Source organism: Sorex araneus, chromosome X, assembly GCF_027595985.1.
Source record: "Sorex araneus isolate mSorAra2 chromosome X, mSorAra2.pri, whole genome shotgun sequence".
NCBI classification, from domain to species: Eukaryota; Metazoa; Chordata; class Mammalia; order Eulipotyphla; family Soricidae; genus Sorex; species Sorex araneus.
The window spans coordinates 99,089,806-99,103,719 of record NC_073313.1 but is presented as its reverse complement, the minus strand read 5'-3'; the positions used below and the strand labels follow the sequence as shown (position 1 = coordinate 99,103,719).

At 42.0% G+C, this 13,914-nt stretch overlaps 1 protein-coding gene across 1 annotated transcript in view; it reads right to left on the bottom strand.

Annotated features, from left to right (window-relative positions):
* Positions 1-1,464: 1,464 nt before the first annotated feature.
* The window catches only part of NKAP (NFKB activating protein), a 30,297-nt gene continuing 17,847 nt past the window's right edge, over positions 1,465-13,914 (bottom strand). Inside the window, exons 5-9 of the mRNA XM_004606327.2 lie at positions 12,876-12,939; positions 10,238-10,347; positions 9,605-9,680; positions 8,374-8,523; positions 1,465-4,158 (exon numbers count right to left, since the gene is read on the bottom strand). Coding sequence (XP_004606384.1) covers positions 3,984-4,158; positions 8,374-8,523; positions 9,605-9,680; positions 10,238-10,347; positions 12,876-12,939 — 575 coding nt within the window. The 3' untranslated portion in view covers positions 1,465-3,983. The remainder of the gene's footprint in view (positions 4,159-8,373; positions 8,524-9,604; positions 9,681-10,237; positions 10,348-12,875; positions 12,940-13,914) is intronic.

The window sequence follows — 13,914 nt, the reverse complement described above, 5'->3', positions numbered from 1 at the left end:
ACTTTTTCACTTAACCTTGCTAATCACTTTACTAGTTGAACTTAAAGAATAGTACAGAATAAATGAACTTTGCCTATCACCCCAAAAGACATTTTCCTCACAGCGAAGAAATAGGAACCAATACCAACACAATTTTTTGTTTATTATTATGGGAGGGAAAGGGCTGGAATTATACCTGGTGCTGCTCAGGAGACTCTACGTGGTGCCAGGAATAGAACTAGGTTGGTTGCATGCAAGGCAAGCACCTTCACCCCTGTTCAATCATCCCTACCTGGGATAAAAATGTTATTTATTTTTTTTATTCCTTTGTGGTTTGACTTTTTAGCTAAATCTGGCAGTGTCCAGGGGATACTGCTGGATCTGTGCTCTGGCATCATTTGTGGTGGACCCATGGGACCATATGGTGCCAGAGAGGGAACCCAGGCCAGCTGTGCTCAAGGCAAGCACCCTACCTATGTACTATCAGCCACTTAATGTTTTATTTTTAATGCTTTGGTGTTTGTTTTTTCTATTACAGAGCAGACTTGATGCTATTTTGAGAAAAATAGCTGAAGGACATTCTTCTTGAAAAATATGTTTTACTAGAATCAGTTCTCAAGACGAGACATGCATATAACTAAAAATCTTAAATTATAGGACTGGATTTATAATCCATGTGTTAAGAATAAGATAACTGCATGTCAAAAGACAGAAAATTTGTTAAGCAATAAACTTGCGGCACATGACCCAGCTATTTTTTGGTTCATATCCATTCACTTTCCATTTGGTGATGTCCACGACATTATTAGTAAAACAAGCAAGTTGCTGTCTATTCTCTTACATTTACAGAGGCCGAGATTAGACAGTCGCAAACATTTGCCAGTAAAACCACAAGAAGTTTAATCCCTGGCTGCTTGGTCACCCAGCTAAGGCTGAGTGTCCAATCTAGACATGCCTATCTACTAACACAACTGGAAATGACAAAACAGCAACAGCTCTACAGGTCATGATATAATCAGTCTAAAGGGGTTCCCGCTCACAGACCCCTTCCACTGGGAAGTGAACCTCACTGCTCAATAGTCCTTTCTGATCCTCTGACAGTAGGCATGCTGCTCCCCTCAACACAGTGCCACAACCATGATGGTGGCAGGGCAGCTTGGGGATCGGGACAATGACACAGCAATGGGGCTTATTGGTCGCCCTTACTTATTATTGTCCTCTTCCTAGCTTCGCACTTGATTTTTGCAGTGGCTACCCCAGTGGTGCTCAGGGCTTACTCTTGGTTCTAAGCACAGGGATCACTCCTAAAGGTTCTCAGGGGACCATATGGGATGTAGGGGATCGAACCTGGGTCTGCTACGTGCAACCACTGTCCTATCTCTCTGGCCCTCATATGTGATCGTCAGCCCCTTGTTCCTATCATTCATGGTGAGAGTGTCTTGGCTGGCTGCACTATTAAAATAAGAAAGACAAAGTTACCTTACATGTTATTACTCATAGGTACATTTATTTACTCAGGCTAGTAGTGAAAGAGAACACAGAATACTAAAGATAATTGACGAAAGACAAGGGGTCTTTTTAAAAACTATTACATCTGTGCAATAAATAAATAAGGAAACAAAATTTTATCAAAGCAAGAGACAAAGTGGTGAGGGGGGCTGTTAAAAACTAGCTAATTCAACCTAAGAGAATGAAGACATAGATATCAAACCCTCCCATGTGACTTATGGCTCAGGTGTCTACACATAGTTTAAAACAGGAACTTTCATGAGCTGAAACTAAAATGCATTTAGCCCTTTTTATTCTTCCCTTTCCTTTTCCAAAGAATATACTACGAAAGCTGTTCTTGGCAGATCTTCCCTGAATAAACCCTTATCAAATAACTGGTAATGTTCTGAAAGGATTTTCTGTTTCTATTGTTCTTGGGCCACACCCCTCAGTGCTCAGGGATCTCTACCGCTGGGAGGGGATCATATGGGGAGTTAAGCAGGAAACCAAGGTCAGCAATGTGCAAGGTAAGTGCCCCACCCACTGTACTTTTTCTCTCAGGTCCCAATGATTGATTTTCTGAGTCAGTAAGCACCCGATCTATTGCACGGAGGAGACAGAAACAATTAAATGATAATCTAAAAAAATCTCATATAAAATACATGCATCTAACCTACCTTGCCCACTGAAAATGTAACAAACAACTCCTTCAGACACCCAATCACATGTTCTCAGATAACAACACTTTTAAATAAGGATTATAAATTGAGATTTCTCTCACCCAGGGTAGGGAGAGGACTGGGATTCACCAATCTGTGACCTTGTTTCTTTCAAACTGGCGGAAGTAGTGGATTCATTAGGTGAGGCAGCCATTAGGAGAAACAGAAATCACTTCATATTCAGCGGTCTCATGCTGCTGGATGCCAAATAGCTGTCTGCCTTATTAGTGGTGGGTTTAAGGTTGACATTTTTCTAGAATACAGGTGAAACTGTGGAACTTTGGATCTATCCTTAGAAACATGTTAAAATTGAACAGGCCACCAAAATAACCAACCGACCTGATTTATTTATCTTGGGTTTTTTTGTGATAAAAGCTGGCATTTTTACACAGTAAGCTCAGGGCTTACCCTGGCTCTGCACCCAGGGATCACTCCTGGTGGGGTTCAGGGCTCGGTGCCTGGGGTTAAACCCAGGTTGACTATGTGAGAGGCAAGTGCCCTATCCACTGTACTATCTCTAGCCCTCCACCTACTTTAAACTACATACCTCCAGGAGAAGAAAGGGCTTATAATACTGAAGCCAGAATGTACTCATTCCCAGGTATTTTATATTTACCCTACACACATTACAAAAATGCAGCTCAAAACACCTGAACAAAAAGCCAAAGTACTGTCCCAAGTTCTTTTACTCTTGGATCCAAAACTAAAGCAACACAATAAGAGAAAGAAAAGGAACATATTCTCAGTGAACCAGAGGTTTCTATGTCTCCCATTGCAAAGTCAATGATAGCCATAAAAATGTGATAAACTGAAACTGTTTCATACAAAGTAAAAGACTGAACTGAATATTTAAAAAAATAAGAGGAATGGTTTAACGATTAAAATATTTCATTACATAAAATACATACTTAAAAGCGTTCAATGACATTTCACCTTCTTCCTTATAAAACAACTACAGTAAAGCAACTACTCATTATATTTCTCCCTGTTAAACTCCTGATCTTACATGGTTCCCTTTCTTTTCTAATATTCAGTATTACAGATCTAAGTGGCTCTCTCTTAGAGGGAAATAAATGGCCTGGCATTGGCACAGCAGTTGACTTCCCACTATCTGATGCCTGTGAGAACCGATCTGAAGTCACTGATTAGGAATTTCAAAAACAAATGTTCACATTTGCCATGCAACAAGTCTGTGGGTTAGTTTGCCTTTCGGTTTGGAGATGGACAGCTGATGGGACGCAACCCAAATATATTACTTCCAGGGCAGACAGACATTGCATTCTCTAAGTCTCAAATTCCAGATTTTTTGTTTTTTCAGCAATGCCTTCATTTCGGTAACAAAAACAGTGTCCTGTAGGTTTCGATCAAGTCCACCTACAACACTTTCCACATGGAGAGGTGGTAACCCCAGAGGTCTGGGACTGGCCATGGAGGACAGTTATCACATAAGGCTAAGAGTTGCCTTGTGCCACGCATCTGAGAATTAAATTTCTCACCTCACCAACACTACCCCTAAATGCCTCCTAGCCACCATGGGTGGGGGGGGGTGGAGGCAGGGGCGGTGATTTCCTTCAAGATTTTGAGTTTAAAACCAGAAAAGGTCCAATCTAATATAACCCAAAGAACTTGTGAAGTTCAATAAGCAGCTTTTTATTCAAGGACTGAGAGAAGGAAATAGAAGGCACAGTTGCACTGTAAAGCTTTTGTTTTCAGATCTTAAAGTTTTTTCTTAAATGAATCAGGTACCCGGACTTTGTTGTTAGGAAAAAAAATGTCTGTTGCACAACCCGAACATCCTTATTTGTCCTCTTTTCCTTTCGTTTTTCTGTATACCATCTCTCGGAAACTGGCCAGGATCTTGTTTTCTCTCTTGCGCCTCTCCTCTTGGTTAAAGGATGCAAGGGCTCGCTTCTCATCAGCACTGTAAATCTGGTTTTCTTTCCGCAGTCGGACTGCCTCCATCCGGCGATGCCTGGAGAGAATTTGATGTGGGGCTTAATTTCTCAGCAATGAGTCTCATAACATGACTTCAATAATCTGACTTCATACACAGCAGTCTATTTAAAACTCAGACAAACTGCGGGGCTGGAGCGATAGCACAGCGGGTAAGGCGTTTGCCTTGCACGCGGCCGACCCGGGTTCAAATCCCAGCATCCCATATGGTCCCCTGAGCATGGCCAGGGGTAATTCCTGAGTGCAGAGCCAGGAGTAACCCCTGTGCATCGCCAGGTGTGACCCAAAAAGCAAAAAAAAAAAAAAAAAAAAAAACTCAGACAAACTGCAATCGTCTTATAAAGGGATAGAACAAGAAATCCTATGTTTTCTCTGCTGTTTCCTTTTTTCCTATTTGTTTTTGTTGTTGTTGTTGTTGTTGGGGGACTGGGCATACCCAATGTTGCTCAGAGCTTACTTCTGGCTCCTGGGTGGGCTCGGGGAAGCTCTGGGTTGCTGGGGATTGAACCTGGGTCGGCCATGTGCAAAGCACTTTACCTACTGTACTCTCATTCCAGCCCTCTACTGTGTCCTTTCACTCCTTTTTAGCACTCAAATCTTGATCTCTGGTCTTCTGCCAAAGGAGACAAGGTTACTATTTCAAACACTGAGGGTCTAAGTTTGACCCTGTTTCTTGAGACTCATATAGAAACAGACAATTCATTAAACTCCCTAGGTGATATGTGGCTTTTGCCTTTGTGGACTTGGCAGTAGGACAGATAAAAGATGTAAGTGTTTATCACTCAGGTGGAACTTCTTCACGGTCCTCATATATCATACAGACAGGTGGAAGAATCAAGTCTATAATCTGCAATTAAAACGTTTGGGTGAGGGCCGGAACAATAGCCTAGTGGGTAGGTGCTTGCCTTGTATGCAGCTGACTCAGATTCAGCAAAGCCTAGTGTGCCCCTAAACAAACAAAAACATTTTGGGTGAGTTCTGTGATTGGATTTAACGTCCTTAAAATTTAGTAGGGGCTAAAAAATAGAATTTAGCAGAAGGGCTAAATCAGAAGTGTACAAGGGGAGCAGGAAACTAGGAATCACCTTTAAATAGTCTTTTTTGGGAGCTATACCGGAAGATGCTCATGGGTTACTCCTGTGTGCTCAGAAACCACTCCTAGCAGGTGTCAGGGAACCATATGGGATGCTGGGGATTAAACCCAGGTTGATGTCATGCAAGATCAACTCCTTCCCAAGTACTATCACTTGGTTCCTAAAGTCTTTTATTAAAATTAATACTTTTTTTGCTTTTGGACACACCTGACAGTACTCAGAGGTTGCTCCTGGCTCTGCACTCAGAAATCCCTCCTCACAGTGCTCAAGGGACCATAAAGGATGCCAGAGATCAAACCAAGGTCGATCACATGCAAAGCTAATACCTTACCCTCTGTAGTATCACTCAGACCTCATGTTTTCGTCTTTTTTGGGGGGTTGTATTGGAGTCACATATTGTGTTATTTAGGGGCTACTCCCGCTTGATGATCAGGGGTCTCTTCTGGTGGTGTCTGAGTAACTATGTGGTGCTGGGGATCAAATTGAGCCTCCTACATGCAAACCCTACACTCCAGCCCTTTGAACTCTCTCCACTAGCCCTCTATTTTTTTAGAAAGAAGAAAAGAAGAACAGGGGATGAGGAGATAATACACTAATTAGGGTGACTGTCTTGCACACAGCTGACTCAAGTTTTACCTCCGGCATTTTATGTGGTCCCCTGAGCACCACCAGGAGTAATTCCTGAGTGCAGAGCCAGGAGTAACCCCTGAGCAAACCCAGGTTGTGTCCCCAATCCAAAAAATAGAAACAGGTACAATTTCACATTAATCTCTCTGATGCCTATATACCCAATTCTACAAAATCAGCTCAAGGTGAAATCTGAGCTATGTTTACAAAAATCATGAGCAAAGCAGAGGCAAGTGAAGGACAGGAGCAATTGTTTCAAGTTATAGGGAAGATGAGGAAGAGAATAGGACATGCCAACAGGGCTGGGAATATGGCACGGTGGTAGAGCATGTGACGTCCTGGGTTCAATCCTTAATAATGCTCGGCCCCCACCAGCAGTGCCGGATCACCTGAGAAGCACCTGGAGTGACCTTCCAGCTAACAGCTATATCAATCAAAAAGGAGATGATGATGTATTTAGTGAGCTCAGGGACCAGTGAGTAGAGCAGCTGCTCTGGACCAGACAGTGCCTTAAAAATGGCCTATAATAACAAATAAGTACATGCCTTTTATAACATGGAAAGCCTTTCTCTCAAGTGTGTGGGCATGACACTGCTAGGTCATGATGTATCTGAATGCTGAACTTTCCATAATGCCACTGATTTCCACAGTGGCTATTCTAATCCACAGTACCACTAGCAAGATGTAATTTTGGTTGCTGTTGTGGTGCTGAGCGCAAGCAGGGCCCCACAGAGGACTGCTGAGCACTGGGCATCAAACTCATATCCTCACAAAAGCACGGCATGTGCTTTAGCACCTGAGTCACCTCACCTCCCCATCAGCAGTATTTAAGAGCCCCAAAAGATCCTTCTTTCCCTTTAAAATGGTTTAATTCTGGGGCTGGAGCAATAGCACAGCGGGGAGGGCGTTTGCCTTCCACGCGGCCGACCCAGGTTCGATTCCCAGCATCCCATATGGTCCCCTGAGCACCGCCAGGAGTAATTCCTGAGTGCAGAGCCAGGAGTAACCCCTGTGCATCACCAGGTGTGACTCAAAAAGCAAAAAAAATAAAAAATAAAATGGTTTAATTCTGAGTTTGTTGTCGGGTGGCAGAGCTGCCAATATCAGCTCAAACTCCTGGAGATTCTCAAGGAACCACACAGGGTGCTGGGGATCAAACCAGGGTCAGCAGCATACATACAGAACCCCTCTACTATCTCTATGGCCCTGATTTTTTTTGGGGGGCACACCCAGAAATGCTCAGGGTGTAACTCCTGGCTCTGCACTCAGGAAATACTTTTGGTGGTGATCAGGGGACTGTACGTGATGCCAGGGGTCGAACTCATGTCGGCTGTGTACAAGGCAAGCATCCCATGTACTATACTATCTCTCTAGCCATCGGGTCCTAATTTTTAATATAATTTAGGTAGCTTGGTTACAATAGTACTTGTTAACTTTTGAGGTTCTGATGTACAGTTACTATACCTTCATGGCCTGGGATCAAACCAAGATTAGCCACATGCAAAGCAAATGCCCTATCCCCTGCCCAGTGTACTATCTCTCTGGCCCCTCAAAATCTGGGTTTTCTGACTCTAGAGAACTGGAGGCAAACTCAGAGATAGAGAAACAATGCCTCGTGAGAATGTTTTCAACTCTTTTTTTGTTTGTTTTGGTGATGTCAGGGGAACATATGATATGCTGGGGACAGAACCCACCTGAAAGGCAAGTACCCTACCTGCTGTACTATTGTTCCAGTTCCAATGTGAATGTTTTTCAGAATTCAATAGTCTCGTGTGTGGGGTGGGGAGGTGAGTGAGTGGGCCTCACCCAGTGACACTCAGGGTTCATTCTTGGCTCTGGGATCACTCTTGGGTGTGACTGGGGCACTATAGGATGTGCTGAGGATCAAACTGGGGTTGGTGGTATGCAAAGCTAGCGCCATAACCCATGTACTACCTCTCTGGCACAGGATGGAATATTCTTTATGGGCAGTGAGAAACAGCTGAAATTAATTAACTATATCCTCCAGAGAATAAACTATCTGTATTCCAAAATATACAAAATGACACTGAAAGACTGATTCTTTGAAGTTCAGGCTGAATTGTGTATACACTTGCAATTTTAGACAACCATACGTTAACCAATAATATCAGTACTAAAGCAATACTTTACGATTCATTCATAATAGAAATTAATGACAATTCTTGAGATAAGAACTCATGACATTTTTACCATTTCATGAAATGAAAACTAATCATCAAATGTAAGTTTCTGGTAGTGAAACTGGGAGATTAGTTTTCATCATGGAAAGTGATAGCTATACAGGGCTGGAGAGATAGCACAGCGGGTAGGGCGTTTGCCTTGCACGCGGCCGACCCGGGTTCAAATCCCAGCATCCCATATGGTCCCCTGAGCACAGCCAGGGGTAATTCCTGAGTACAGAGCCAGGAGTAACCCCTGTGCATCGCCAGGTGTGACCCAAAAAGCAAAAAAAAAAAAAAAAAAAAGAAAGTGATACTATACAGAGAACATACCTGCTACCACTCATTACATAACCTGAGCATTCAAACGATGCAATTTCTTCACTTGTCAAGCCGATTTCACCTCTGCGTGGGATACGTTTTCCAGCTTTTACATATTCAGCCATCGCCGCACCTTCACCAGGTAAGAGAGCATGGCCATAGCTGCAAAGTAAAAGAGAAGTCAAAAAAATCCATCATAACAATCTGTTCCTCTAAAGAGAGCACAACAATTTAGTTTCCCTGAGAAAAGAATAGTTTCTAAGAGGCAAGTGCTGGAAAACCCAATAAAAATTCCTTTAACGAGTGACCACTATGTTGTGAACTATATAACTAACCCTAAAATATGAGATATTTTGGAAGAGCAAGAGAACTGATATTAGTGAGTATACAGATTCCTAGTCTATGACTGAGGATAAATTTACTACTACAGATATGAACTTTATTCTTCTGCCTCCAGCCAATTCCCCTTCCCCTAACAAAAAGAAATAAAAAGGAATCCTATATACCAACTATTTCTCAGACTTATAACCATAATGCTATATGGTAACAATGGTCTATTAACTTGCATTCAGGGAAACTTAAAAACTACTATTTCTTCATTCAATTCAGTGAATGCAATCTGAATACATATTAAAGGCAAGGGTCTTAATACAAAAATTCTGGTCTTGTGGGATTTAACATGTAAGAATACACCAGACTATACAATACACCATACAAAATTAAAAACATGGTGAGGACAAAAAGACTCAAGAAGGGCATGAATCATATCTCCCTATGGCAAGAAGGTATCTGGGCTTGCTCTTCAAGCCTGTGTTCTCCCTTGAACATGCACTTCCTCTTTTTTTCTCCCATCACATCATTCTAAGTTTCAGTAAAAACTATCTTGCAAAATAAACAAAACTAAACACTGTCTTGCTTCCCACAGTAAAAAAGGTACCTGAACTCAGAACATAACCTCTCTTCTGGAATAAGGGCCTGGTAGAATGATCAGGATTTTAGTGGGGGGGAGGGAATGAGGGTTATACAAGAAAATTGAGCTGGGAAAATGAAGCATGTTGGGGGGAAAGAAATAACTGAATGAGGCACAAAAGTGGGAAGGAATACAGTAAATACAAAGATGTTTCAGTTCAGTTCAGTGGAATTTGGGGTAGAAGAAATAAGAGAACAAAGGAAAAAAAATTGAAAAAGTATTGTAGGGTCATACTTTGGAAATATTTTATATTGCAAACTCACGATTACTTACTTCAAAGGTTTATCATCTTGAGAGGTAAGTGTTTTTGGGGCCTCTGGGCCAATTAAATCTGACGGTTCTTCAGGCTCTGCATGAAAGATGTTTAGAAAAATGTTTATCTCACGGTGATTCAATAATTTTTTTAAAAAAAGAAAAATTTTTAGGTCTTGACTACTGAGTTATGTTTTTATTCTGTTCTGAATCAAGTCTGTTTTAAATTTGTTTGGGGACCAGAAAGATAGTATATCAGGAAGCGTGCTTGCCTTCCATGCAGCTGATCTGGGTTCAACCCCCATCACCACACAGGATCCCCAAGCAACACCAGGAATGATCCCTGAGCGTAGAGCTACATCTGGGTGTGGTGCTCAAACCAAAAATAATTTCTGCCCTCCCCGGCAGTGCTGGAGTGGGGAGATCCAGGGGCTACTCCTAGTGATCCTTGGCCAACAGGGCGGGTTCAGTGCTGGGGTCCAAGGATGCAGTGCTGCTCCAGACTTGCAGTGCTGGAGGTGGTGGGCAGAGCTATACCTGGCAATGCTGGGGATGGGCACACGGCACTAGAGGTCAAACTGTGATTACATGTGTCCCTGATCTCTATGCTATCTCTTCAATCCACTGAGTCAAAGTCTTATCAGAAGCACCTACTTGACCGGTCTTTCCAAGGGTTCTCTATCAACTCTTCGTGGGTCTCTTTTGAGCTTAAGTTACCGGAATTCTTTCTGTTCTTCTTAGACCTTTTCTTTTTGTACTTCTTCCTATAATAATCATAATTTGATATAAATATCCCCATTATGAAGGGTACATTCCCCCCCAAATAAAGCAGATTAAAATTATTTGAACTCTCAGCTTACTCAAGACTTTTTAGAGAAGAGAATCTGGGTTTGTTTGGGTTCATACCAAATCACTCAATGATTTGAATTCTCAGCTTATTCAGACATTTTACTGTTTGTTTCCCTGATTTTAGGGCCACACCTGGTGGTGTTCAGGGCTTATTCCTGGATTTGTGCTCAGATATCACTCTTGATGAAATCAGAGACCATATGGTGTGTGGTTGATTGAACCTGGGTTGGGCTCCTGAAAGGCAAATGCCCTACCCCAACTGTCATATTACTCTGGCTCCTTATTCAGACATTTTGGAGAAGAAACTTTTGCCTGTTCGGTTTAAATTCATACCCAGTGGTACTCAGGAACCTCTCCCAATACTGTGCTCAGTTCTCTGGGGAACTTGTAGTACTGAGATTACATCTGGGATTCCTGTATGTAAATCATGTATTCAGTCCTTCGAGCCATCTCCCTGGCTCTTAGAGAAAGGGTTTTTTTTTCCTTTTCTTTGGATGGGGTGGTTTGGGACCCCCACTAGTGCTCTGGAGCTACTCCTGGCTCCATGCTCAGGGCAGTGCTCTGGGGACCACGCAGTGTAGGAGATCGAACCAGGATTAGATGCATGCAAGAGAGTTTCCTAGGGGTTTATTTGGTCATACCCAGCGGTGCTAAGGACTGACTTGACTTTGTGCTCAGGGAGCACTCATGGAGGTGCCTGGGAACTATCTGAGGATCAAACTCAGGTCACCCATGTGCAGGGAAAGCATCCTACCCGCTATACTATTGCTTCAGCCTGAGAAGAGTTTTAACTGAAAAGTCATCAGATTTATTTAACCATATCACCTTTCACTATAAAGAGACAATGAAATACAGTTCCCATGTTATGGAACAATAACAGAAATAAAGTAACTTTAAAAAGTTCTTACTAAAGACTGCACTTATCTATGGTATATAGAATATCAGAGTGGGAGACTAATACCCAAGAACTGTAGAAATAAGTACCAGGAGGTTGACCCCATGGCTTCGAGGCTGGCCTCACGTTCCGGGGAAAGGGCAACTCAGAGAAGCGATCACCAACTACATTGTAGTCGAAGGCCATGTGGGGGAAGGGAGTTGCGGGCTGAATGAGGGCTAGAGACTGAGCACAGCGGCCACTCAACACCTTTATTGCAAACCACAACAGCTAATTAGAGAGAGAGAACAGAAGGGAATGCCTTGCCACAGTGGCAGGGTGGGGTGGGGGGGAGATGGGATTGGGGAGGGTGGGAGGGACGCTGGGTTTACGGGTGGTGGAGAATGGGCACTGGTGAAGGGATGGGTTCCCGAACTTTGTATGAGGGAAGTATAAGCACAAAAGTGTATAAATCTGTAACTGTACCCTCACGGTGATTCTCTAATTAAAAATAAATAAATTATTTAAAAAAATAAATAAATAATAAATAAATAAATAAATAAATAAAATAAAAAGTTCTTACTTACCTGAATGTTAATAGTTTAAACTGTTGGGGGCCAGAGAAATAGTACAGCTAATAGGGGCACCAGCCCTTCATGTGACCTGGGTTCAATCCCTGGCACTCCAAGCCCTGCCAAGAGAATTCCTGAATGCAAAGCTAGGAGTAACCCCTGAGAACCACCACGCGCAGTCCAAAAACAAAGAAACAAAAGTTTTAAGTGTAATGGATTAAAAGACACCAAATCTATTTGAATCTTAAGATTCAGAATCCAACTCATTTTGAAAACTCAGAAAACAAAATAGGCCACACTCCTCCCATTCCTTTGCAAACTGTACTTCAGGATAACCCAACAGCCAAATGAAGGTTTATAAATTTATAAATTATTAAAATATATAAATTTATATAAATTATATAAATGAGGGTTCATTTCATATAATTCTTCTCTTCTACTTGATCAAGAAAGGAAGTCAGAATTAGATGACCAGCATTACACAATTCCCAATGAACTAAGGAAGATTAAGAAACCCAGTCCAGAAACATCAAGGGGTCAGAGAAACAGGATAGTGGCAGGGCGTTTGCCTTGCAACCTGAGTTTGATCCCCAGCACTATATAGGATCCTCTAAGCCCTGCCAGAAGTGATCTCTGAGCACTATCAACATTGCCCCCCACAAAAAAAGCATCAAAGACTGATAACATCATAAACAGAGATATTCAAAATAGTATTTGCCTTCTGATTGACACAAAAGGAGTCACCACTAAAGTATTCCTGCTAAAACTTCAATCATAATTTTGTCAAGTTCTCAGACTATGGATCTCTGTGGGAAATGCAGAGGACAGAGTATTTTAAAAGTAAACCTATAAATACAGTAAGCAAAATCCACAAGGAGGAAGTAAGACAAGTAGTTTGTGTTTTACAACAAGCAGATATCAAAGAAATGGGGATAAAGATGGGTTAGAAACATCCAGCAATTGCAATCCAAACATTTTTAATTGGAAAAATACTGACGATTTGTGTTTCTTCTTCTTATCCTTTTTCTTGCCTTTCTTGGTTCTCCTTTTGGCATCTTCATCTGGAAGATAAAAACAGGCCAATTGAAAACATTAACGTTAAGGGACCGAGGTGAAAATACAGCAGGTAAGAAGCATGCTTGCATGTGGCTGACCTGAGTTCAACCCCTGGCACCCCGTATGGTCCTTGAGCCTGCCAAGAGTGACCCTAAGCGCAGAGCCAGGAGTATGCCCTGAGCACCACCAGTATGGCACAAAAACTAGAAAAAAAATGGTAAGGGCTGCAGACAATATAGAGGAGAAGGTGCTTGCCTTGCACCCAGCTAACCCAGGTTCAAGCCCCAGGCTCCCATATGGTCCCTTAGCACTGCCAGGATTGATGCTTGAGTGCAGCAGAGCCAGGAGTAACCCCTGAGCATCACTGGGTGTGGCGCAAAAACAAAATAAAAAAAAGCAAAAATAAAAATTCATATTAAGGGGCCATAGTGATAATATAGTAGGTAGGGCATTTGCCTTGCATGCAGTCAACCAGGGTTTGATCCCTGGCATTCCATATGATCCCCTGAACATTGCCAGAAGTAATTCCTGAGTGCAGAGCCAGGAGTAACCCCTGAGTATGACCCCAAAAGCCAAAACATTAATGTTAAAATACTCTTTTTTTTTCAGTAGATATCTTGTTATAGTCCTATCTGCTATAACAGAGAAATTTATTCATTTAAACATTTATCTCTACTTGTCAGGAAATTCACATGGCTCTCGGATATACCAATATTAAAGTCATGCTAAATATTTGGTGACACAATTTTGTCTTATGGGATGGCAATTCAGTCAGAAAATGTCCTTATGTTTTAGAAATATATACAGTAATATTTAGGGTGTCAAAAAATTAAAAAGGGATCCATCACGAAATAAGTCAAACCATCACCATTTGCAGATGACATTATAATGCACACAGAAGACCCTAAGGTGTCCACTAAAAACTAAAAACAACAAACCATAGGGATTTGAAAGATTGTACACCAGGCAGGATCCCTCCA